Raw genomic sequence first — 27683 nt, forward strand, 5'->3', positions numbered from 1 at the left:
AGGCAAAGGAGCTGTTCAGTGACAATAGCTGCAACGTGGATGCAGTGAGAAAGAACGGATACAAACCGTTTAACAAAACGAGCGCCAATGTGAAAAAAGAGGCGTGGCCAGCGAACGAAAATGAAAGGGACAATCGAAAGTCATGTAGTCGATGCGGTACACAGCATCCACCAAGAAAGTGTCCAGCATATGGTAAAACATGCAATAGTTGCAACAAAAACAACCATTATGCCCGTTGCTGTAAGAACCAAGCGCAACAAAGCAAGGTCCATGCAGTAGATGAAAGCGAGAAAGAGGAGTTCAATGTAGATGTTGTGCCTGAAAACAAAAAAGAAGAAAGAGACTGGATGTTGACACTAAAAGTGAATGACATACACATTCCATTTAAATTGGATACTGGAGCACTAGTTAATGTGATATCAGAGACTGATTTTAAGAAAATTAGACCCAGACCAAAGATACATGGAATCAAAGTGAAAGTGACAGGATACTCAGGTACTGAAATACCAGTGAAAGGAAGATGCATTGTCAAAGTAACACACAAGGACAGAGAGCACACGCTAGCATTAATCGTGGTGCCAAAGGATGTGCAAGCCATACTAGGTTTAAAAGCCTGTGAGAGACTGAACCTGGTAAAGAGAGTCCTCGGTGTGGAAAGTGAAGGAGAGACAGTCTATGATGAACTCATGAAGGAGTACAAAGACCTATTTAAGGGTCTGGGCTGCATTCCAGGAGAACACACGATCAGAGTAGATAAAAGTATGACACCGGTCATACATCCATGCAGAAAAGTTCCGTTTGCTCTTCAAAAGCAACTGAAGGCAGAGTTGGACAGGATGGAAAGCCTGAACGTGATTCAGAAGATAGATGAGCCAACTGAGTGGGTGAGTTCCCTCGTCGTAGTGGGCAAAAAGAATGGAAAGCTCAGAATTTGCCTGGATCCAAGAGATCTAAACAGAGCAATAAAGAGAGAGCACTTCAAGCTTCCTACACGTGAGGAAATCATGGCACAGTTTGCAAATGCAAAGTATTTCAGCAAGTTAGATGCATCATCAGGATTTTGGCAGATGAAATTCGATGAAGCAAGTTCAAGACTGTGCACGTTCAACAGTGCATTTGGCAGATACAGATTCCTAAGGTTACCATTTGGCATTGCCTCAGCTCCTGAAGTGTATCACAAAACAATTCATATGATCTATGAGCATCTGGAGGGAGTTGATACATCAATGGATGACATCATAGTATGGGGAACCACGAGAACTGAGCATGACGAGAGACTGAAAAAAGTGCTGGAAGCAACAAGGAAAACAAACCTGAAGCTGAATAGAGAGAAATGCCAGCTCGGGGTGACAGAACTGACATTCGTGGGAGATATCCTTAGCAGTGAGGGCATCAGACCAGATCCCAGAAAGGTGTCCGCCATTGAGAATATGCCAAAGCCACAATGCAAAAAGGACGTGCAGAGGTTTAATGGAATGATCAAATATATGGGTAAATTCATATCCAACCTCTCAGAAAAGATGGCGCCACTGAGAAGACTAACTGAAAAGAACATAGAATGGGAGTGGAATCATGAGCATGAGAAGTCATGGAGCGATCTAAAGAAACTGCTCACAGAGGAACCAGTTCTGAGGTTTTATGACCCAGCGAGACCCATCAAGATATCATCAGATGCATCACAGAGTGGGCTCGGTGCCATTCTTCTGCAACAATATGACTACTGGCAACCTATTGCATATGCATCGCGCTCAATGACAGACGCGGAGACGCGATATGCTCAAATAGAAAAGGAGCTGCTCAGCATCACATACGCCTGTGAAAGATTTCACCAGTTTGTGGCAGGACAAGCAATCAGTGTAGAGACTGACCATAAGCCCTTGATTGCATTGTTCCAAAACCCACTAAATAGCTGTCCGCTTAGAATACAAAGAATGATGATCAGGCTGCAACGCTATACACTGAATGTTGCGTACACACCGGGCAAGCTGATGTATACAGCAGACACGTTATCCAGAGCTGTAGACCCAAGTGAGCCCGCAAACACCACAATGGATGAAAAAGTGAACGCCTACGTGGACATGATCACAAGTGCACTGCCCATAGCAGATGCAAAAATGGAGCTCATAAAGACTGAGACAAACAAAGATGAAACAATGGGACGACTGAGGAAAAGCATCTTGGATGGATGGCCCAACATGAAGCAAGACTGCTCACCTGATATAGCAGAGTACTGGAACTGCAGGGCGGAACTATCAGTGGTCGAAGACATCATCTACAAAGGAAGTAAAATAGTTATCCCAAAGAGTCTGAGAAAAGAGATGCTAAAAAGGATCCATGGAGGACATCTGGGAATCGAAAAGTGTAAGAAAAGAGCACGAGAGGTGATGTACTGGCCACGAATCAACCAAGATGTGACAAATGAGGTGTCAAACTGCACAATATGCCTGAAATATCGAGCAAGCAATCCGGTAGAACCACTAAAGCCACACCCAGCACCAGACAGACCTTACCAGAAGGTAGGCGCTGAACTATTCGTATGTCAAGGGAAGGACTATCTTGTAGTCACAGACTATTACTCCCTGTATCCAGAGGTTTGTAGACTGCACACCACCACTGCAGATGCTGTGATAACATGTATGAAAGCCATATTCTCCAGACATGGCGTGGCAAGCGAGGTCTTCACAGACAACGGACCTCAGTTTTACAATGCAAGTTTCCGACACTTTGCCAAAGAGTGGGACTTTGTCCACACAACGTCAAGTCCTCACTTTCCACAGTCCAATGGTCTAGTGGAAAAATCGGTCCAGACAGTGAAAAGACTGATGTACAAGGCAAAAGACAGTGGAACTGACTTCTACCAGAGCATGCTTGTATACCGCACAACGCCGCTCGAGTGTGGTAAGTCACCAGCCCAGCTCCTTATGGGACGTCGGCTAAGGTCAAACCTACCCATCCCGGAGAACCCCCTGAAAACAAAAGAGGGGGAGAAAGTGAGGAAGTTCAAAGAGCAACAGAAAGAAAAGCAAAAGTACTACTATGACAGAGGAACACAAAACCTACCTGAACTCCACACTGGTGACCAAGTAAGGTTCAAAGACAAAACAAACACATGGACTCAGAAGGGAACTGTCCTGAGTGAAGTTCAACCAAGATCATACACCATTCAGACAGATGAGGGTGCTGTTCTGAGAAGAAATCGTCGGGATCTTCTCATGGGACCAGCCACAGCAGGTCAAGAGACTGATACTGTTGAACAACCTGATCACACAGCTGAGAACACATCATCTGAGGCAACAACTCAGATTCAAGGACAATCAATCAGAAAATCCTCAAGACACGTGAAGCCTCCTGAGAGACTCATTGAGCAAATTTAAGGACTATTGTTATAGAAGGAAGTAATGTTATCTTATTCTTTCTTCAAGTTCTAGTGTATTGACATATTTCATGTGAACACACAAAGCAAGGTTAAAAAACCTTGATCATGATAATGATAATGTAAGTTCATTAAGTGTTACAGTTAAAATGCAGATTAATACAAAGAAAACATGTTGTTAGTTAAAAGTAAAATACTTTTGTTTTCAGAAAGGGAGATGTAATGATATCAGCAAATAGTGATGTTATTTGCCTGTTTGATTATCATGCCTTACCAGCATAATTGCATGTATTGATTGCTTGTGCCTGACCAGCAGAGGGCATGTGACAGAGACAAGCAAGGCAGTTTAGTTTTGGTTTCAGTTTCATTCTAGATGCATCACTAGCATGGTGTCTCCTGAAATGCTGTATAAAGAGTTGAACAGACTTTAGATTAAAAGACATTGGGCTAGCAATTCAGTAGGCTTTGCGCCCAGTTTTCGCCCAAAGAGGGCTTTTGCGCCACTTGCTGAGCTTTCGCCGATATTCAGCGCTGCGGTAATGGCGGCGTTAGCCAGTAGCGCTGCGCCGCCACCGATGACGTGTGCGCAGTGCCCCGCTACTGGCCCGACCGCCATATTTAGTTGCGGCCGCCTCTTCCGCAGCGGCCGCAAACAGCGATCAGAAAACGGGGCCGTCCTGTAGCGTTAGTGGGGCGAGTTAAGGCGGAGGTGCGGTCGGCCGCTTTTTCGGCGGCCGCCTGCCCGCACCTCCTTCCCTGGCCTCCTCCACCCCCCCCCCCCCGCGGCATTGCCGGCTGTTTTCCGGGAGCCCGGCACTTCTCCGTGGTGCCGGGCTCATTTGCCGGCACTAGCGAGCGGTGATCTCGCTGTTGCAGGCACCTCCCCCTTAAGAGAGGGAGGAAGGCCTGCAGTACCGCAGCCTGCCGCTCCGCAGCGGGTGGTGCTGCGGCACCTAGCGCGCCGATATTCAGTTTCAGCGCCCCAAGCGGGGGCGCCGAAACCCTTGAATAGCAGCCGCCTTCGAGTTGGGGCGCTGAAACTAAATTTCTGGCGGGCGCAAGTGGCTCCGCGCGCAGCGGTACTTTCTGGGCGCGAGCGAGCTGGCCGCCCCAAACTGAATTTCTAGGCCATTCTCTTTCATAAATGTCTCGTCATTGAACCCACAAAGAAATCAATACAACATCCACCTGAGAGAGCAGACGGGACCTTGGTTTAACGTCTCATCTGAAAGACGGCACCTCCGACAGTGCAGCACTCCCTCAGCACTGCACTGGAGTGTCAGCCTAGCTTTATGTGTTCAAGTCTCTGGAGTGGGACTTGAGCACATTTACACAGCAATTATTTGTCCCACTTAATTTGCCAGAACTAAATCAGGCAATGTTTCTTTTATTATTGAACTAGAAATATCATGATCTGGGAAACAGTCTTCAGAGCATTTTTAAACATAATCCCCAGTCTATCTTGGGATAGTTAAAAATCACGCAATCTGTTGTTTTTACACATCTCTCAAAACTGTCTATAAATTTCCCACTATCTCATTTCCATTAATAACTAGCCTACTATGGACACTGAAAATTGCACCATTATCCTTCCACTCTACAGGCCCGATTTTAACCTTGCCTTCCACTTGGGATCAGTCAGGCTGGTAGTTAAAATGGTGGTTGCGCGCTTCCCGTGTTCCCGATGCACTCCCACCCGATGCCATTTTGACTGCTGCATTTTCAGCAGCATCAGAGGTGCCCGCTGTGGGCCTAATTAATATTTAATGGTCAGGGTCCTATAGGTCCCCAGATTGCTACCCCTGAGACCCTGCTCTTAATCTTCCTTCTAATTCCTGGAATTCCCTTTGTCGGACCTCAGTGCTATTACTTACTATGTCATTGGTTCCAATAGGAATCATGACTTCTGGTTGTTCCACTTCCCTCTCCAAAATCTTTTGCACTGATTCTGTAGTACGATATACCTCTTCCTCAGTACCTCAATACATGTAATTCACAACCCACAGGACAAATGGTCACTGTCTGACAGCACAGACTGTACCCTTGAGGGAGAACATGTCTGCTGCTGTCATGTAATAAATCAAGTGTTTGCTATTCTATTGTAAAATTGTCTCTTCCAGGGTGCAAACATTCCTATTTACTCTCCAAAATGAAGCTCTGTTAGAGAGTTCCCATTAACCATAGTTTGTTTATATTAAGTCTTTCACGTTTTCAAAAACTTCAAAGCAATGATCTAAGTGTTGTACTTTGAGGGAAGACCCCTACTTTAGTCTGATTGCATTACTTTCAATCACCAACATCACTTCACCATCACAATCTAATATTAAATAAAATGTTCTATAAATGAACTTACCTGCCGGGGATCAGTGTACAGTCAATGGCTGGCGGTTTTGTTTTCGGAATGGCATAGAGGGGATATCTGTCGCCATGGCGAATCATAACATGTACCGATAGCAATTTATAGTCTGGTGGTGCATGGCCTAGGGATACAGGAATAAGTCAACCATTAATACATAGAATTTCCAGCAGATAAAAATTCTTCACAATATACAACCAATATATAGTATTCTTTCATTGGTAAATATATTTGAGATTTTAAAACAGAAATCACTGTAGATGAATTCAAGCAAGATCTACTACTCTAGTTCCACACCATCACCACCACCAGTCATTGCTTGCCTTCTGAGCACAAAACAGCATATATCAGAAGACCAGTACAGCCGGTGAGGTAGGATGCGCCGGCCTCCAGAAGGGTGCAAATGGGTCCCACTGGGGAGGTCCAGGGTGTGGAAGTAACTGGGGCCCTTAAAGATAAGGGGACATTTATTCAAAGGTTTCACCAGGTGGGAGTAGGTGCAGGCACCCTCCCCAGATGGTGGCCACAGAATTTTGGAAGTCTGTTCTCACTCTGTTCCAACCTCACTCCATTAACTACTAACTCCGTGGTGTGCTCTCTACTCAAACTATACTGAACTACACTCATTAAGCAGTAGAAAATCTTCATGCAGTCCTCTGAGAATCTTTTGACTCCTTGTCTGAAATTTCAGAGAACATATAGCAGTGCTGCTCTGACTTCTGTGTAGGTATGCAAGAAGGTTTAGGAGTCTGCAGAGTACCTCAGAGTGCGAGGTAACTCCAAGCAGCCCGCATGGGAGCTCCCAAAAACAGTTGCCGGTTTCCTCATTATCAGTTTGTTTGTCACTACTGAGACCTTGAGCTCCAGTTTACAGGAGTCTCTTACTTCTGGTCGAAAGAGGTTAGAAGATTGGCTTGAGAGCACCTTGAAAGTAGGCATCATGCTCTTTAGTGCTGGCTGAGGGTCTGTCCCAGCATAGATCCCTGGTCATCCACAAGGGCAAACCAGCAGCTGGGTAATAGCAGAAGGATAGAGAGATAAAGACTTCAACTCACAGGAAGAGGACTCATCCAACTCTCCAAGTTGGTCTCCTCAGAAGATTCCACAAGAGGCAAGTAGGGTTTAGAAGCAGCCAACCAGCAGAAATGGAAGTGGTGGCAGAGCCATCTCGTGATCCTGCAGACACAGGGCATTCACCATAGATGAGCCATGGGGACCCTGCTGAGGAGGAACAGTGTGCCACTACATTTGCTCCTCTCATTAAGGTGGCATGTAGAAGAAGCACGAGACTAAGATGTAGGCAACACACACCCTACACTTTCACCAAGGGAAGCAAGCATTGATGTATAGATACACGTGGAGTATATAAGAATAAACTGATTACACCTTCCTTGGAATGTTTGACAGAACATATGACTGTTGGTATTGGAGCCACACATGTAAGAATCATAGAATCATAGAAAGTTACAGCATGGAAGGAGGCCATTTTGGTCCATCATGTCCACGCCGGCCAACAAAGAGCTATCCAGCCTAATCCCACTTCCCAGCTCTTGGTCCCTAGCCCTGCAGGTTAGAGCATCCCAAGTGCACATCCAAGTATTTTTTAAATGTGGTTAGGGTTCCTGCCTCTACCACCCTTCCAGGCAGTGAGTTCCAGACCCCCACAACCCTCTGGGTGAAGAAATTTCCCCTCAAATCCCCTCTAAACCTTCCACCAATTACTTTAAATCTGTGCCCTCTGGTTTTTGACCCCTCTGCTAAGGGAAATAGGTCCTTTCTATCCACTTTATCTATGCCCCTCATAATTTTATACACCTCAATAAGGTCTCCCCTCAGCCTCCTCTGTTCCAACGAAAACAGACCCAGCCTATCCAGTCTTTCCTCATAGCTAAGATTCTCTACTCCCGGCAACATCCTTGTAAATCTCCTCTGTACCCTCTCTAGTGCAATCACATCTTTCCTGAAATGTGGTGACCAGAACTGCACGCAGTACTCTAGCTGAGGCCTAACTAGTGTTTTATATAGTAGAAGCATAACCCCCCTGCTCTTCTATTCTATGCCACGGCTAATAAAGGCAAGCATTCCGTATGCCTTCCTAACCACCTTATCTACCTGGCCTGCTACCTTCAGGGATCTGTGGACATGCACTCCAAGGTCCCTTTGTTCCTCTACACTACTCAGCGTCCTACCATTTAATGTGTATTCCCTTTCCTTGTTAGCCCTCCCCAAATGCATTACCTCACACTTCTCCGGATTGAATTCAATTTGCCACTGTTCTGCCCACCTGACCAATTTATTGATAGCTTCCTGCAGTCTACAGCTTCCTTCTTCAGTATCAACCACACAGCCGATTTTAGTATCATCTGCAAACTTCTTAATCATACCCCCTATATTCAAGTCTAGATCATTGATATATACCACAAAAAGCAAGGGACCTAGTACTGAGCCCTGCGGAACCCCACTGGAAATAGCCTTCCAGTCACAAAAACACCCATTAACCATTACCCTGTTGAGATACCGTGGCAAACGTGGGAGTCGAGACCAGAGTTAGTGAAACGCAACTGCTTTAATCAACCTCATGGCAAAGAGGAACTGGAAAAGCCCACGCAACCACTTAAATACTCCCCAGACAGGAAGTGCTCCCGGCAGCCTGTCCCTGCGGGAAACAAGTTGCTGGAGGAAAGGGCCCCCGGCTGGGGGCGTCTGCTTAAACTGTCCGTGCCGCCGTGAGCGGATTATGTCCAGTGGTGGCGTGTCGCCATAGAGCTCCCCCCAGAATCCGCTTAGGAGGAGTGGACGAGTCGTGACGGTGGTCTAATGGTTCTGCCGGAGCGGCTCTGAGTGGTCGCCGGTCGAGTTGGTGGGGCCGGGCGGTTCGCCGCCGGCTGTGCTGGCTTGCTGGCGGGACGGCCTCTAGTTGGAGGTCGGGCCACGGGGACCTGTTCCCCTGGTTCTGTGTTTGCTGGTTTGAGCCGGTCGATGGAGACTGTGTCGACCCTGTCGCCGAGTCGCAGCTTGAAGACCTTGTCCCCGGTTTGTAGTACCTCGTACGGTCCGTCGTACGGGGGTCGCAGGGGTCTGCGGTGCGCGTCGTGTCGCACGAAGACGAAGCGTGCCTGCTGTAAGTTTGGCGGGACGTGAGGTGCGAGTTCGCCGTGTCGGTTGACCGGAAGTGGGGCGAACTGTTGAGCGGAAGAGAAAGAGTTGAGCCGCTGCTGTTCGGCCGACCAAGGCGTGGTAGCCTCCGGAAGGAATTCGCCTTGGACGCGCAGCGGTTGTCCGTAAACTAACTCCGCTGCCGAGGACTGGAGGTCTTCCTTGACCACGGTGCGTAGGCCTAGTAGCACCCACGGTAGGCGGTCAGTCCAGGTACTGTCCTGCAGGCCGGCGCGGAGTGAGGCCTTGAGTGACCTGTGGAAGCGTTCACACAGCCCATTGGCCTGCGGGTGGTACGCCGTGGTTCGGTGGAGCGTCACCCCGAGGTTGCGTGCTGTGGCCGTCCAGAGTTCGGAGGTGAACTGGGCGCCTCTGTCGGAGGTTATGTCGGCTGGTACGCCGAACCTTGCGACCCAGGTGTTAACGAACGCCCTGGCGATGTCGGCTGTGGTGGTGGAGGGCAGTGGCACTGCCTCAGGCCAGCGTGTGTAGCGGTCGACCATCGTGAGGAGATAAGTTTGGCCTTGCGATGGCGGCAGAGGACCGACAATGTCGACGTGTACGTGGTCGAAGTGGCGGCTGGGTACCTCGAAGTCTCCCAGGGGTGCTTTTGTGTGTAGCTGTACCTTAGCCCGTTGGCAGGCGAGGCAGCCCAAGTCTGAACATCTTTGCTGAGGCCGCGCCAGACGAAACGCTGGGAGAGGAGTTTGACGGATGCGCGGGCACCCGGATGGGAGAGCGCGTGTAGCGCATCGAAGATGCGGCGGCGCCAGGTTGCAGGGACGACCGGCCTGGGTTGGCCGAGTGAGACGTCGCAAGTGACTGACGTGGCTTCGGGCCCGTGCGCGACCTTGGCTAGGTGTAGCCCTGGCAGGCTGGTTGCCGCCAAGAGGAGGTCTGGGTCCGTGAGCTAGGCTGCTGCTAGTTGCGCGTAGTCGACCGCGAGGTGATTCGCGCAGATGGCGGGACGGGAAAGGCAGTCGGCAACAACGTTGTCTCTACCGGAGACGTGCTGGATGTCCGTAGTAAACTCGGACACGGCCGCGAGCTGGCGTTGCTGCCTAGCGGACCAGGGTTCGGTGTGCTTGGCCATCGCGTATGTGAGCGGCTTGTGGTCCACGTACACGGTGAAGGGGCGGCCCTCCAGGAGGAACCTGAAATGGCGGACCGACAGGTGGAGCGCGCGAAGCTCGCGGTCGAAAGTAGAGTATTTGACCTCCGGGGGGCGCAGTTGGCGGCTGTAGAAGGCAAGTTGCTGCCACGCGCCATTGACCCACTGCTCGAACACGGCTCCAACCGCGTGGTCAGAGGCGTCGGTGGTGAGCGCGACCCGGGCATCGGCCCTCGGGTGCGCGAGCAGGGTGGCGTCGGCGAGCGCGTTTTTGGTGGCGTCGAAGGCGGCTGATGTGTCAGTGGTCCAGGCTACGGCCATCTTGCTGGATTTACCTCGGAGGGAGTCATATAGGGGCTTCATGAGGGCTGCAGCTCTGGGGATGAACCTGTTGTAGAAGTTCACCATCCCGAGGAACTCCTGGAGGCCCTTGATGGTTTTGGGGCGGGGGAATTGCTGGACGGCCTGCACCTTGTTGGGCAGGGGGACGGCCCCAGCAGGGTTGATGTGGTGACCGAGAAAATCGATCTCGGTTAGGCCGAATTGGCACTTCGCCGGGCTGAGGATGAGCCCGTGTTGGGCTAGGCGCCCGAACAGGATGCGAAGGTGTTCGAGGTGTTCCTGTTTGGAGGAGCTGGCCACGAGAATGTCGTCTAGATAGACGAATAGGAAGTTCAGGTCCCGGAGGACTGAGTCCATAAGGCGCTGGAAAGCCTGGGCTGCATTCTTGAGGCCGAAGGGCATCCTCAGGAACTCGAACAGGCCGAATGGGGTGATGACGGCCGTTTTGAGGATGTCCGCGGGGTGTACGGGGACTTGGTGGTAATCACGCACCAGGTCGACTTTGGAAAAGATGGTTCGTCCGGCCAGTCGGGCCGAGAAGTCCTGGATGTGTGGCACCGGGTATCGGTCGGGGGTGGTGGCGTCGTTGAGGCGGCGGTAGTCCCCGCAAGGGCGCCAGCCTCCGCCGGGCTTGGGGGTGATGTGGGGGGGCAAGGCCCAAGGGCTGCTGGAGCGGCGGATGATGCCGAGTTGTTCCATGGTGGTGAACTCGGTCTGCGCGATTTCCAGCTTGGCCGGGTTGAGTCTGCAGGCGTGGGCAGAAACCGGGGGGCCGGTGGTGGGGATATAGTGCTCCACACCGTGTTTGGCGGCTTTGGCCGAAAAGGTCGGGTTAGTGAGGGCGGGGAACTCGGCTAGAAGTGCCGAGTAGTCGTCCGTGGCTCTGGCGAGGCAGTAGGTCGTCAGGCCGGCTGAACGGGCCGGGGTGAATGCGCCAGGGATGGGGGCCATAGTGTTGATGTCGACGAGGCGGTGCCTCGGAATGTCGACAAGGAGGCTGTGGGCGCGTAGGAAGTCGGCGCCGATGAGTGGGCAGAGGACCCTTGCTGTGAGGAACTCCCAGCGGTAGCGGCGGCCTGCGAGGTCGAGCGTGACCATGCGGGTGCCATATGTGCGGATGTCAGAGCCATTGGCTGCGGCCAGCGTGATACCCCGTGCGCCGCGTTGGATTTCGAGGGCGGAGGCGGGGGTGATGCTGTGCTGGGCCCCTGTGTCGCACAGAAATCGGCAGTTGGTGCTGTCGTCGGTGACGTACAGTAGAGGCCCCTTTAGCCCCGCGGCCATCGTGGGGGCCAGTGCGGGGGGGGGTTTGAAAGTGCACGGTGGCGTGCAGCGTTGGGCCCTAGTGCCAAAACGGGTGTGGTAGTAGCAGTGACCCGGAGTGGTAGGGCGGTCGGGCCTAGTGGGCCGGGAAGACCGCGTGGTCGTTGCCGTGAGGTCGGGCATGATGTCACGGGCGGACTGCGCAGAGAACAGCCGGTCGGCCTTTTCGGCTATCTCATTCAGGTCCGTGGAGCCAGATTCCACAATGAGCGGGCGGATGCTGGCGGGGAGCTGCCGAATGAAAAGCGTGCGAAAGAGGGCGCCGGTGTTTTTGTCGTCCGAGAGGGACAGCATGTGGGAAAGCAGATCCGACAGTGAAGTGTCACCAAGGCCGGGGAGGTCGAGGAGTTGGCAGTTGCGCTGGTAAGAGGACGTTTGAAATTTTTTTAAGGAGTGCAGCCTTCAGATGTTCGTACTTGCCTTCCACTGGTGGCTCCTGCAGTGCTGCCCAAAACTTGGGGACTGTGGCGTAGGTGAGAGAGGCGACGAGGTAGTCGTACTTCGTGGCGTCGACTGTAATGTTTTTCAGCCGGAATCTGGACTCGGCTTGAACAAACCAGGCTTCGGCCAGGTTCTCCCAAAAGTCCGGTAGTTTAACCGTGACTGCGTTTGTATCCGCCATGCTAGCTTAGGATTTGTCCTGAGCGTCGGGGTCACCAGTGTTGAGATACCACGGCAAACGTGGGAGTCGAGACCAGAGTTAGTGAAACACAACTGCTTTAATCAACCTCATGGCAAAGAGGAACTGGAAAAGCCCGCGCAACCACTTAAATACTCCCCAGACAGGAAGTGCTCCCGGCAGCCTGTCCCTGCGGGAAACAAGTTGCTGGAGGAAAGGGCCCCCGGCAGGGGCGTCTGCTTAAACTGTCCGTGCCGCCGTGAGCAGATTATGTCCAGTGGTGGCATGTCGCCACAACCCTCTGCTTCCTGTCTCTGAGCCAGTTTTGAATCCAACTTGACACTTTGCCCTGGATCCCATGGGCTTTTAACTTTGTGACCAGTCTGCCATGTGGAACCTTATGTAAGGAAGGTAAAGGAGATTTGTCCCATCATCTTGGTATGGGTGGCTGGAGTACAGAGAGGCCCACATGACTGTTTATTTAGGGGCTTAAGGACTGCTTTTAAAGTGAAAGCACTGTCAATGACTCCTTGCAACAGTCTGCCCTGCCATCTACCAGCCTTGGCCTGCTCCTTCTTCCTCCCAATCCAGGGCAGGTATTGGATGGCCCAATGGGATGCCAATCTGACTCCTGCACTTGTAGCTCCAGGGGGAAAATGGTGGCAGCAAGACTGTTACTATGGGAGATGGTAACCAAACAAGCGCTGAATTAAAAGAAAACAGCAGCAAGAAATTGGAAAAAATATGCAGTAACTATTATGCACAAAGCTCAGCTTGTCAAGTCAAAACCAGCAGTCAGAATGGAAGTCTCAAAAATATGGCAAACTAGCTTTAAGTGTTGGAGTTCTTTAATCAACAGCTTGCAGACTTCCCAGTGCCTGTTTCATACAGGCGTTCAGCAAATCAAGAGCTGTGCTCCAAAACTACATGGGGTGTCGGGAGTCATACCAACTTACATTAGTTAACATCATTTTGAAGAGTAATGAGGCCAGCACTGCCTCAAAACCTTAGAACTATTTTTTTCCCGCAGAATGGGGAGTTCAGCACCAAGTGCACTTTCCCAATTCCGCAAGTTGTCGGACAGAGGATGCTCCCCAAACCCACAACCATAGATTTGGCTTTACTCTATTTGGGGCGTTTTGATGTTTTTCTCAGGGTCACTAAGTTCAGAGGAGTGTGAGCTGCCTCCAAGTAGGAATTTGGTGCAGGGTCCATTTTCCTAATTTTGTGTCCCCTCTGTATTGGTTATGCACCTGTTCTCCTGATATACAGGACCCTCGAATCTGCTCTTTAGTGTTCGTGCAGCACAGTCTACTTGAGACACACGCATCCCTGTTCACAGCAATATACTAAACCACTTCCAATTCATTCTCGTTGTATATAATTCTTGATCCAATTATACCACTCAAATATAATATTCTCATTATTGAGTTTAAAATGCTTAGCAGACTAAATATAATCAACCACATTCATCGAGAGACAGCAGAACATTTTAGAAGTCCAACCACATTCCATAAAATGCTATTTAGTCGTACAGTCAGTTTGTTTGCCCTGAATTCCTGTTTCACTTGTGGTTTCCATTTAAGTATGAGTATGGCCGAGGCCTCTGCAGGCCAACCAAGGTTCTCCAACATCAAACATGCTTGTAAGCAATCTTGCTCCAGCCACTACTTTGTTCTGATGCACTAGCAATTGCATAGCATCCAACAGGAACTTGTTTTAAAAGAAACTGTCACTAGTGCCTGAGAGAATACATATTTAAATCATGCTGGTTTATACCAAAAATAATTGCAGTGCCAATTGTGGTGCTGAGCTATATAGACTACGAGGGTCCCAGATTCAATCACTGGTCTGTACTGGGTTAGCTGATCTTAGCTATGGTTCCAGTAGGGGTTCAACATTTACCACAGAGGTACCTAGGCTAAGGAGGCAAAAAAATCTGCCACAAACTTCCCCTTCTAATTATTATTCGAAGACGCAATTGGAAATTGTGTGACTGTCAGGTGAGGGCAGTGCTGGCTAAGCCACGATGGCCTACCTGGTAGAATAGCATAAATACTCAGGGCTGGATTTTGTCAATGGGAAGCTTTTGGAGGCGGGACTGCTGCTTGCCAGCTTTCAATCCCGCCTCCATCAGATTCTGGCCAACCAGCGGGATTTTCCCCTGATTGGTCTTGTTAAGCCTGCCCAGCAGGCTAAGCAGGCCAATTAGGGGGAAGTCACTGACAGAGCACATCAACGTATGACGTGCCAACTGTCAAGATTTTTTGAAAGAAGAAATGTCAGCATTTGACAGCTCTGTGAAGCTGTCTAAACACTGACATTCTGTGTAGTTTGATGATCCCTTGTGTTCAGGACTCATCAAACCTTTCTACTTTGCAGAAATCAGTGGCTGTTGTATCGGAGAATCCATCAGCCAGTCTGTGAAATCTACAATGGAGATGTCGGGGACTCCGGCTCCTTAGCGGCTGAAGGCTGTAGGCAGAAACAAAGGTAAGTGAATATTTTCTAATCCTTTATACTCACCTTACATACCATTCATCACTCACCTCTACATCGCACTTTCAGACCCCTCCGACCCCTGCAGACCTCCTACTCGTCTCCTCCACCCTGGCGGAGTTCCCTGAGGTCAGGAAGCCTGCACTTGGGAAGATAATATGGGAATAATCCTATTTTCTGCCTGTTAACAGGCAGTTAATAGGCTTTAATCCCTTTCCCACCTTGAGAAGACGGGACCCAGGGAAGGATGGCTTCCCGCCTCCTGGCAAGAGGACACAGAGGTGGGATGGGGGCGGGTTTGCCACCCGCCCCCAAATTCTGCAACTTTACCGGCAGTCCTGCCTCCATACCCACCTCCTCGGGGCTGACAAAATACAGCCCTCACTGTCTAAACTCCAGATGAAGGCTGGCCAGTTCAGTAAGTTACAGGATGACTGCCAGTGCCTCTGGAATCACATCCAAGCACGAAGTTGAGAAGACTTCAGAAGAGGAAAGAAAACTAAGAATGGGAAAAAGTAAAGCATGCCCACCTGACACACCATTCTGCTTTGATCCATTTCAAAATATTGATATTATCAAATACAGCTATGGGACTGTCCTGCACGTACCCTGATTAAAGTACCTGTCCAGTCCACTGAAAGTTTTAAAGGCAACCATTGCTGTCAAAAAAGGTGTGATGCAAAAACAAGATTTATGGCACAAAAATATCGCAGCATCACTTCAGCAGGATGGAAATGATACTGGGCCTTTGTAAAACCTTTGCTTCAACCAAGGTCAGGATAATTGCTCCCTTAAATATTTTTTATTTCCACCTGGTTATGCCGTACAAAGTATTATTTGCTGGAGTTGGAGTCCATTTTTTGTCTGATTACACTTCTGTGGAGCGCCTTGGGGTGTTTTTCTATGTTAAATGCGAGTTGTTGTTGTTGCTGCTGCTAAGAAACTTCGACAGTTTTTCTTCCATTACCTTTGGGGTCAGAAAGAGAACTTGCAACAAATTCTTTTAGTGAAAGTTTTCCCTAAGTTTATTTACCTTCATCCAGATAATAAGTAAATTGGGGAAAGAGACTACGAGAGTGAAAACGTATATGATCTGTTGTAAGGAGCTTTCTGATGCATGAAAGGCTTAAGCCGCGATTTTATCATTGGTGGTGGGTTGGGCGCGGGTCAGGTGGTTAGCGGGTCCCGGTCCTGCCTACGCTTTCAGCTGGTAAAAATTAGCGATTTTGCCCTAATTGGGCAATTGAGTCCCTGCGTGTGTGCTCCCCTGGCCAATTAGTGTCTTGGGTCTGGAACTCGCTTCTGCTGACGTCTGTGAGCCAGCTGTATTTAAGAGGCCCGTGCAGCCTTGATCCATTCTCTCATTATTTGCTGCTGGTTTTCCTTGCTACAACTGCTGCCATGAGTACCTCAAGGGCCAAGGCCTCTCCCAGATTTGACGAACACTCCCTCCATGCTCTTGTGGAGGGAGTCAGAGGGCACAGAGAGGTACTCTTCCCATCCTCTGGGCGGAAGACGACACCACAGCAAACAAAAGCAGTCTGGCTGCAAATTGCTCAGGATGTGAGCTCGAGGTCCATGTGCCCTCGAACCTGGGTGCAGTGCAGAAAAAGGTACAATGGCCTGGTCTGCTCAGGAAAAGTGAGCATTACATCACACTTGGCCTCAATCTGCTCCCCATCTCCTTTCATCACTAGCACTCTGCATTGTCAACCTACTCCTCCACATCCCACTTTACCCTTACATCCCTTGCACGCTTAACCATCCCTCTCTATGTACACAAACACTTCACTATTCAACTATGTTGCCCTCACACTCGCTATCACTGTGATGCTATGAAAACAACTTACAATGCACAGGGAGGACCCTTGGTATTGGCACCTCACTCCATCTTTGTCTCCTTCTAAGCATCTATGCTATGGATTCTCTACACCCACTCCATCGTTCTCACTCAAACTCCACTTGTGTCCCTCATTGCAGGAAAAGAGAGTCCACAATAAGAGGGAGAGGGCTAAGACAGGAGGAGGGCCACCTTCCATTGCCCATCTCACCAACGCTGAGGCAGCGGCCCTGGAGATCATTGGAGGTGATGAGGATCTGGAAGTGGGGGATGGCCAGACGGGCGCAGCAGCACAAGCTGGTGAAAGAATAGATTTGCATCTCTCTCATTTACATTGCAGGAGTGACTGATATGGCATCTGATGCTCAAACAGATTGACTTATGATCATCTGCACAATTCCATGTGCATGCTACGTTAATATCACATGTCTAACGCATGCCTTTACTCCCCCACAGGACCATCGACAGCTCCCCTCCCCACTGTCCAGGAGGAAGAGCCTGAAGCCAGAAGATACCTCAGAGGTTCCTGCAACCTCTGAGGGCGCAGCATCAGCAGAATTAAGTGCACCGAGCACCAGCGCAGATACGCACACCTCGGTGGGACATTTGCGACATAGAATAGTTGTTGTGTATGTACCTTTAAGAGAAGAACTGATTTATACTGCAGTACCGACAGTGACCACACCTGTATAAAAAGCCATAGCAGGCTTCTGTACGTCAGTCTTAAGTTTACCCTCTGTTCAGTAAATACCTGTTTTATTGTTCTGCAGTCCGTGTATTATTGATACTCGGACACGACACTGGCAACGAGCAGGTTCAAACTCACCTGCAGTACTGCATCACCTCACGGGGATCTTTCCCTGAGAAGAAGCTTCTTGGAGGTCGAAGTCAGAGCAACGGGCGTCGACCGCGGGCAACTGCCCAAGGATCCATCGGTGTTCGGATAATTGCAGGAGAGGCTGTGGAGAGCTGGGCTTGGCTCTCCAGTCAAGGTGTTCCAGCAAATCGTGCTGGTAGCAGGTAGTGCGCTGACCCTTCCGGACTGCGGTGGGCTCGAGCTCGATCGAGCGGCTCTGCAAAGGGGCCGCGCAGCGTCGTCGGGAGGAAAGAGAGAGAGGGTGGAGCGCACAGGGCGCGGTCGGTGCTCAAGAACCGGGCAGCATAGAGAAAATAAAACGAGGGGAAGGAAAAGTGAGACGCGCCAAAGCCGCGGGTCACCGCCATTACCCTGTAGAACACTAGGAGCAGCGTGGCAGCAAGGGGAAGAAGGAAAAGCGCGGGAGGCGCTATTTTATTCCAGTGGGGAAGAAGGAAAAGCGCGGGAGACGCCATTTTATTCCACTGGGGAAGAAGAAAAAGTGTGGGAGGCACCATTTTAAATCACCCAAGATGCCGAAGAGTGGCAGTATCACTGCTTTCGACAACGATGTAGAAGACTGGACCACGTATGTGGAAAGTATTGAAGTGTACTGCAATGCCAATGAGGTGGCCAATGGAAAGAAGGCGTTGGTATTATTAAATTTGATGGGCGCGAGAACGCACGGCCTATTGCGGAATTTAATTACCCCAGCTAAACCAATGGAGAAAAGTTTTGAAGAGATTGTTAATATCTTACAGGAACACCTAAACCCTACACCGCTGCTGATAGCAGAAAGATTCAAGTTCCATAAAAGAAACCAGCACAAAGATGAGAACAATGCTGACTATCTTACGGAACTATGCAAGTTATCGAAGCACTGCCTGTTCGGAGCAGGACTGGCAGACACCTTACGGGATAAGTTTGTCTGCGGGCTCCAGAGTGAAGGAACCCAGAAACGACTACTTTCGGAAAAGGACCTGATGCTAGAACAGGCTTTCTGGGTGGCAGTATCCTACGAAGCAGCAGCACGGGGAGCTGCGGAAATACAACAGAAACCACAAGAATACAGCGCTAACGAAATGGCGTATGGAGCAGAAAAGTGCTATCGCTGCGGCAGAACAATCCATGATCAGAAGGACTGCTGGTTTAAGGACAAAGTATGCAGGCAATGTGGGAAAATGGGACATATAGCAAGAGTCTGCAGGTCGGGAAAGAAAACCAACACTACAAGAACTACTAAGGAAAAGTACAAGAAAGTAAAAAAAATGACAGACAGTAGTTCGGAAGATCAGGAGAGTGATAATAACTCCGGGAGCAGGAGATTAAGTTGTCTAAAGTTACACAACGTGATCGCAAAGGAGGATCACCGAACCATTTGGGTCACCCTCATGATAGCAGGGTCCCAAGTAAAGATGGAATTGGATACAGGATCAGCCCTAACTGTCATGAATCGACGAGACTATGAGCGGCTATTCTCACACATACCCTTGAAGGACACGTCCATTGTATTGAAGACATACATGGGGCAAAAGGTCTACCCCAGAGGAAAAATAAGGGTGCCAGTTAAATACAACAGCAAGGAAACACAGAAACTGCATCTATATATACTACAAGATGGAGGACCACCATTATTGGGACGTGAATGGATCCGAAAAATACAATTGGATTGGCATTCCATTCAGGCGCTAACTGTGACTGACAAAAAGGATGATCACATCACACCTGGACGACTGTCAAAAATTCTAACTGACGTGAAAGAGGTGTTCCAACAAGGACTTGGGACTCTAAAAGGAGTAACGGCAACAATAAAATCGAAGATAACGCAAACCCAAAATTTTTTAAGGCCAAACCGGTACCGTACGCGATCCGCCCAACCGTTGAAGCAGAACTGGAGAGTCTGGAGCGTTCGGGTGTGCTGTCCAAGGTGGACTGGAGCGAGTGGGCCACACCCATCATTCCTGTAATGAAGAAATCATTGAGCAGCACACCTGGGGAGCCGAAGAAGGTTCGCATCTGTGGGGACTTCAAGGTAACTGTGAATCCAGTCCTGCACACAGTACAATATCCACTTCCACGGATAGAAGATATTTTCGCCTCACTATCTGTAGGGAAACGCTTTACGAAGATTGATCTGGCCCAAGCGTATCTACAAATGGAGGTGGAAGAAGCATCTAGGAAATACCTCACGATAAACACTCACAAAGGCCTTTACCAGTACAATCGACTGGTATTCGGGGTAGCATCAGCCCCGGCTATTTGGCAGAGGGCGATGGAACAAGTCCTGCAAGGGATCCCGGGGACCCAGTGTTATTTGGACGACATCCTGGTTACGGGCGAAAATGACAGTGAACACCTTGCCAACCTGGAGCAGGTGCTCACTAGATTGCAGGAATATGGGCTATGAGCCAACCGCCCCAAATGCGAGTTCTTCAGGAGACAAATCTCGTATTGTGGCCACATGATTGATGAGGAAGGTTTGCATAAGTCGCCAGACAAGATTGAGGTTGTAGTCAAGGCTCCAGCACCGGAAAATGTGTCGCAACTGAGGTCGTTTCTCGGGTTGGTGAACTACTACCATAAGTTCTTGCCGAATTTATCTACAATTCTGCACCCACTGAACGTCCTGCTGCAAACTGGAGTAACATGGAAATGGAGTGATGAGTGTAAGCGTGCCTTTCAGAAATGTAAATGCCTAATCACTTCAAAAGAAGTATTGGCCCACTACAACCCAACACTACCGATTCGGTTGGCATGTGATGCGTCTCCCTACGGCATTGGAGCGGTGCTGTCAAACAAATTCCTTGACGGTTCAGAGAGGCCAATAGCCTTTGTGTCGCGCTCGTTAACCTCAGCCAAGCGTAATTATGCCCAGATTGACAGGGAGGCCCTCAGCCTGGTGTGGGGGGTGAAGAAGTTCAATCACTATCTGCACGGGCAGAAATTCACCCTACTGACTGATCATCAGCCCCTGGTTTCCATTTTTAACCCAAAGAAGGGCGTTCCGATGATGACAGCGCAACGGCTGCAAAGATGGTCACTTTTTCTAGGGGCACATCAGTACGACATAGAGTACAAGGGTACGAAACAGCATGGAAACGCTGATGGGCTGTCGCGCCTGCCGTTGCCTACGGTAGAGGAAGCACCTGCAGTGGACTCTGTTGAGATATTCCATGCGACCATAGTCGAATGTCTGCCTGTTACTAACTCAAGTATAGAGAAGGAAACCCGAAATGACCCGACACTCTCTCGGGTCTATGATTTGACGGTGAAGGGATGGCCAGCACATGGCGACTCACTGTTGCCAGCATTCTCGCCAAGGAGAGAACAGCTGTCAGTGTGCCGGGGGACCTTGATGTGTGGATCCCGAGTGGTAATTCCACCCAAGTTGAGAGACAGAGTGCTCAATGAGCTTCATGAGGGTCATCTGGGAGGGGTAAAAATGAAAAGCCTAGCCAGGGCTTATGCGTGGTGGCCGGGAATCGATAAACAAATCGAGGACCTGACCAAGAGCTGCTCAGGATGCCAGAAAGTCCAAAATGCACCACCACAGGCCCCTCTACACCCGTGGGAGTGGCCCTCATCTCCATGGCAACGGGTACACATTGATTTTGCTGGTCCATTTATGGACTCAATGTTTCTAATCGCCGTGGATGCCCATTCGAAATGGCCAGAGGTCATCAAAATGTCCTCCACCACCACGGAGAAAACTATTGCAGTCCTACGGACCATCTTCGCCAGGAATGGCTTGCCAGAACAGATTTGCTCCGACAATGGGCCACAGTTTGTGTCCGAGGATTTCCGGAGGTTTCTGAGGAATAATGGGGTGAAACATTACACATCTGCCCCATATCATCCAGGCACAAATGGATTGGCTGAGAGGTTTGTTCAGACCTTTAAAAAGGCAATAAAGACGATGTATAATGACGACATACCACTACAACACAAGGTAGATAATTTCTTGTTTGCTTACCGGAATGCAACACATGCAGTCACCAACCAAGCTCCAGCCATAATGTTCTTCAACCGAAGGCTAAGATGTCGCCTGGATTTGCTCAAACCAAACATAAGACGAGATGTTGAGGATAAGCAATTCCAGCACATCAATGAGAAGCCAACCAGGAGCTTCAAGGTAGGGCAACCAGTCTTGGCCCGCGACTGCCGAACAGAAAAATGGCAGCCAGGAACGATATGCACACAGCAGGGACCACTAATGTACACAGTGGACGTTGGAGAGAGCATCGTGAGACGCTATGCTGACCAGATTCTAGAGTCACAGGAACAAGCCAAACCCATACCACGAGCATGTGCACCTGGTAATGAACCCGAAGTACAGATTGCGTCTACCTCAAAAGCAGTGGTATTGGAAGCTGACAAACCAACCAATGACAATGAGCCAGAATCGACTCCGCCGCAAGAACAGGATACTCGAGAAAGGCGCTATCCAGTAAGGATCAGGAAGCCTCCTCATAGACTGAACTTATAAATAATTATTTCAGTTGATGTATATAGTACAGAGACAGTTGCAATTGTAATTAGTTATTATTTAGTTGTTAAATGAATGTTATGTACTGTTTATCTAAAAGGGGAGGAATTGTTGTGTATGTACCTTTAAGAGAAGAACTGATTTATACTGCAGTACCGACAGTGACCACACCTGTATAAAAAGCCATAGCAGGCTTCTGTACGTCAGTCTTAAGTTTACCCTCTGTTCAGTAAATACCTGTTTTATTGTTCTCCTGCAGTCCGTGTATTATTGATACTCGGACACTACAGTAGTGTTGTCACCTGGTGTATCACAGCTCACAAGTGAGCATCAGCAAATGGTGGAGACAGGGACAGCAGTGGAGAGTCTTCGTCGGAGGCCGCAGGGCGCTCCCAGCTCTGTCCAGCTGCATGTGGATCTTGTGCCTCTGGGTCCATCCAGAAAGAGAGCGGCGCTGGAGCTCCATGTACAAGTGCAGGAGTCTCTGGCAGGTTTTGTCTCCAGGGCCACATGTGTTTGATTTATCTACCTAAGTGAATCTAGCATAGATTAGTGCATCGCTTGCATCCCGGGCAGCAATGTGCTCGCGTGCTGCTGCAGCTTGCTCATCCGCCTCTGCAAGGTCTTCTTCCTCCTCTGAGGAGGAGGAGTCTGTGTGCTGAGCCACTTGTTCCTCATGCAAGTGATGACATGAATGTGGTGGGTCTTATGCAATGTTGAAAGCAGTTTCAAGAGCCACATTGTTGTGGGCCTTTGCAAGCTGCAGTCTGATCTCTAGTTCAAACTAGAGAGCCATATTCCTCCCTTTTATCAACAGGAATTGCAAATCTCCAGCCTTGATGTGGAGTGACAGAAAAAGATAAGTAAATAGGGACAAGCAGAAGATGGAAATCATGGTTTTCCATTTGAGGACCACTTCCCAGGGAACACCTATACCATAAAATTGCCCATAAGTGCAGTCTGGTTTTATGTAAAATAGACTGCAATATTGCCAATGAATATGCATTTCCTGATGTAAATTTGCATAAACACTATAATAAGCATTTCAGACTTGCCACATTGTCAGGATAATAGGAATCAAGCCTAGAGGCTAAATGAACAGGAAGACTGAGCTGCACTCAAATAGCTACTCAATCAATGCTTCGAAATGAAACAAAAGACACAGAACAGACTCAATATTTAAATTCTGTGCTTGCAATTTGTATCTCAGTGCTCCATAAGTGTAAAAGATGCAGCTAGTAATGATATGTTCAAATATTGTAACCTTCAGCTCCAGAAAAGCACTTCAGAGATGTTGGTAAAGAATGTTTTCTCACTTCAGAATTTATAATTAATTTTGAAATTAATAGGAAACTATCAACTTGTTTCACTAAAATGATTCTTGATTCTTCGTTTGACAGTTGGAAAAATTAAGTTTTGTTATTGTGACATTTAGATTTAGCAACAGTGATTCCCGGGGGATCTATTCACAGGCACCAGTGACTGACTTACCTCCATATGGAAGTCTAGGGACCAGCAACAGCTGTTTCAATATTGCCACAGGAAACATTTAAATTATTGGAAATTCACACCTAAATGCTCTGCCGTCAAATAGCCCCTGGTCTCACTCACCTGTCTCGGCACCTGGACATCAATTTGTCGCTGATTTCACCCAACCATCAACTTTATCAGATCTCTGACTTTAAATCTCGTTTTTCCTACGTGTTGTCTCCATTATAGTCCCAGTGCTTTTCAAAGCATAGCTATCTTGAACTAGCATGTAACCACGTCTATGTAGCTAAGTTTCCCAGTGTTCATTCGCATGTGCATTTCGGCTGCTGCTCCAGACCCGAGCCCATCATTTCTATTTCCCCTTTTCTCTCCCTTTTTCCTCATTTCTCTTTACCCCTCCCGACATCATGCCTCCTTTCTTTTCCCCACCCTTGGGTACTCTATCCTCACAAACCCCAATTCGTCAGTACGCATTGTCTTTCCTGCTCTCCTGCTGCCGTCCCAGGCTTGACTCCCTCTTAAATAATCCTACATCTTCCCTCTGTGCCTCTCTTGGCATCCTCAGAAAGGCCCACCGAGGCACTCGTCGCTGCCTCCTAACATGTAGCAACTCCAATTGCCCCATCCTATTTTCTCCCTGCCCTGCGTGCCGCAGTGGTGGTGTAGCCCTTATCTCTAAATCACACCTTGATTTGTCTCCCTACTCCTCTGGCAGCTTCTCCTCCTTTGAGCATCTCACCTTGTTCCATCCCTCACGCCTCTCTTTTAAAATCCTTCTTCTGTACCGCCCACCCAAGTATCATACCAAGTTACTCAGTGAGTTATCTTCTCTGCTTTCCTCCCTCTACCTCTGCACCGAGTGACTTCTCATCCTTGGTGATTTCCATCTCAACTGTTCTTGCTCTCTCGCCTTTAATTTCACTGCCCTCCTTTCCTCCCTAAATATCTCCCTCCATATAAACTCTCTTACCAATTTACACGGCCACCCCCTCGATCTTGTCATCTCCCGTGGCCTCGCTATTCCCATCGTAACTATCACTGGTAAGGCAATCTCTGATCATTTCCTTGTATCACTCTCTACCCATATTCCCCTTCCCCTCCCAACCCCACTTCTTTCTGTGCCCACCCCTGGAAAAAACTCTCCCTCAAGTCTCTTACCACTACACTTTCAAATTCCCAACTACCTAGCATTTGGCCTACTATTAATCATGACATTTCTGCAGTTACTTATTTGCTAAGTCATACCCACTCCACCACCTTTGATGCCCTTGTCCCCATTAAAACCATTACACTCTCTCACCCTAGTCGTCCCCCTGGAATACCCCTTATCTCCGCTCCCTTAAGTCCAAGGGACGCAGATTTGAATGTCTTTGGCGGACAACTGGTTTAACCATCCATCGCCAGATCTGGTTGGATCACATGAAGCATTATCACCAGGTCCTGCTCTCCATCGCTGAAACTGCCCACTATTCAAAGATCATCTAGGAAGGCAAAGATAACACCCGGCTTCTCTTCTTCACCACTAACCTTCTTCTTAAACCACCCTTTCCTGCCTCCTCCACCCTCACCTCCAACAATAAGTGTGAGGAGCTCATGGACTTTTTTGTTACAAAGCTCGAGACCATCAGCTGCCTTTGCTGCTTCCCTTCCCTCCACAAGTCCACCGGGTCTAACTTCCTCTAAGGTTCCCCGCTGCCCTAACCCTGAATTCCCATCTTTCTCTGGTTTCTCTCCTATCTCCCCTCATGCCCTCTCGAAGCTCATCTTGTCGATGAGACCCACTTCCTGTTCTCTCGACCCTATTCCCACTAAACTGCTGATTACCCAACTTCCCTTTCTGGCCCCCATGTTAGCTGATATTGTTAACAGTTCTTCTCAGGTACTGCCCCCTCTTTCAAATCTGCCATCATCACCCATCCTCAAAAAAACAACCCTTGACCCCTCCGTCCTAGCAAACTACCGCCCCATCGCCAACATCCCTTTCCTCTTCAAAGTCCTTGATCTGGGGGTTCTGGTGCACGAAACTCAAACGGTTAGTATGCAGGTGCAGCAAGTGATTAAGAAGGCCAATGGAATGTTGGCTTTCATTGCTAGGGGGATAGAATATAAAAATAGGGAGGTATTGCTTCAGTTGTACAAGGTATTGGTGAGACCGCACCTGGAATACTGCATACAGTTTTGGTGTCCATACTTAAGAAAAGACATACTTGCTCTCGAGTCAGTACAAAGAAGGTTCACTCGGTTAATCCCGGGGATGAGGGGATGGACATATGAGGAGAGGTTGAGTAGATTGGGACTCTACTCATTGGAGTTCAGAAGAATGAGAGGCGATCTTATTGAAACATATAAGATTGTGAAGGGGTTGGATCGGGTGGATGCGGGGAGGATGTTCCCGATGATGGGTGAAACTAGAACTAGGGGGCATAGTCTTAGAATAAGGGGCCGCTCTTTCAAAACTGAGATGAGGAGGAACTACTTCACTCAGAGGGTGGTAGGTCCATGGAATATGCTGCCCCAAAAAGCTGTAGAAGCTACATCGTTACATAAATTTAAAACAGAAATAGACAGTTTCCTAGAAGTAAAGGGAATAAAGGGTTATGGGGATCGGGCAGGAATTTGGACATGAGTCTAAGTTCGGACCGGCCATGGCCCTGTGGGTAGCGGAACAGGCCCAGGGGCCGTGTAGCCTGATCCTGCTCCTATTTCGTGTGTCTAATTCTGTTAGATTCAGGAGATGGTTCTGTGATAGTAGATTGGCGGTTAGGGTCAGATCAGCCATGATCTTGTTGAATGGCGGAGCAGGCTCGAGGGGCCGATTGGCCTACTCTTGCTCCTATTTCTTATGTTCTTATGTTCTTATGTTCTCCCAAATCCGTGTCCATCTTTCACGGAACTCCATGTTTGAATCCCTCCAATCAGGTTTCCTCCCCGACCACAGTACCAAAACGGCTTTTACCAAAGTCATAAATGACAATCTAGTTGACTGTGACAAAGGTAAAATATCTCTCCTCGTCCTTCTCGACCTGTCTTCAGCCTTTGACACAATTGACCACAAAATTCTGCTCCAACGTCTCTCCTCCATCGTCCAGCTGGGAACGACTGCACTCGCCTGGTTTCATTCTTATCTATCCAGTCGTAGCCAGAGAACCACCTGCAACAGCTTCTCTTACCGCTCCTGCAGTTATCTCTGGAGTCTCCCAAGGCTCTATTCTTGGCCCCCTCCTATCTCTCATCTACATGTTGCCTATCGGCACAGGGGGCCATTCAAGTGGAGGGAGTAAAAAGAAATGTTGTAGTGGTAGGGGATAGTATCATTAGGGGGATAGATAGGGTTCTCTGCAGTAAAGAGCGGGAGTCCCGAAGGCTGTGTTGCCTGCCTGGTGCCAGAGTTAAGGACATCTCTTCTGGGCTGGAAAGAAACTTGCAGTGGGAGGGGGAGGATCCAGTTGTCGTGGTCCATGTTGGTACAAACGACGTAGATAGGACAAGGAAGACGGTTCTGTTAAAGGAGTATGAGTAGCTAGGGGTCAAATTAAAAAACAGAACCTCAAGGGTAATAATCTCTGGGTTATTACCTGAGCCACGAGCGAATTTGGCTAGGATAAATAAAATTAAAGAGTTAAATGCGTGGCTCAAAGACTGGTGTGGGAAAAATGGGTTTTGCTTCTTGGGACACTGGCACCAGTACTGGGACAGGAGGGAGCTGTTCTGTTGGGACGGACTCCACTTGGCCAGTGCTGGGACTAGAGTCCTGGCGAATCATATAACTAGGGCTGTAGAGAGGGCTTTAAACTAATTAGTGGGGGGGAGGTTTCTAGAGAGCAAATAATAGAAATGACAACAGAGAAGGTCATAGACTTAGGTAGCAGTGGGGGAATTAAAAAACAGAATGTGTCAGGAAGGGACAGAAGGTATGGAGTAAAAAGTAAAGTACTAAAAAGGGAAAAAACAGGAACTAAGTGTAACAAAACATATTTGAAAGTTCTTTATCTGAATGCACGTAGCATTCGTAACAAAATGAATGAGTTAACGGCACAAATAACAACATATGGGTATGATCTTGTGGCCATTACAGAAACATGGCTGCAGGGTGACCATGACTGGGAATTAAACATACCAGGTTATTTAACAATCAGGAAGGACAGGCAGGAAGGGAGAGGAGGTGGGGTGGCTATGTTAATAAAGGAAGGAATCACTATAATACAGAGAAATGATATTGGGTCAAAGGAGC

The 27683-nt window shown here is 48.8% G+C and overlaps 1 protein-coding gene across 8 annotated transcripts in view; it reads right to left on the reverse strand.

Annotated features, from left to right (window-relative positions):
* The window catches only part of pxylp1 (2-phosphoxylose phosphatase 1), a 574980-nt gene that overhangs the window by 278799 nt on the left and 268498 nt on the right, over nt 1–27683 (reverse strand). For all 8 annotated transcript variants that reach the window (XM_085990500.1, XM_085990493.1, XM_085990494.1 and 5 more), the window contains one exon: nt 5727–5853. In XM_085990500.1, coding sequence (XP_085846626.1) covers nt 5727–5853 — 127 coding nt within the window. The remainder of the gene's footprint in view (nt 1–5726; nt 5854–27683) is intronic.

The sequence above is a fragment of the Somniosus microcephalus genome, chromosome 6 (genome assembly GCF_052327205.1).
Source record: "Somniosus microcephalus isolate GS21.2 chromosome 6, FLI_Smic_1.0, whole genome shotgun sequence".
Classification (NCBI taxonomy): Eukaryota; Metazoa; Chordata; class Chondrichthyes; order Squaliformes; family Somniosidae; genus Somniosus; species Somniosus microcephalus.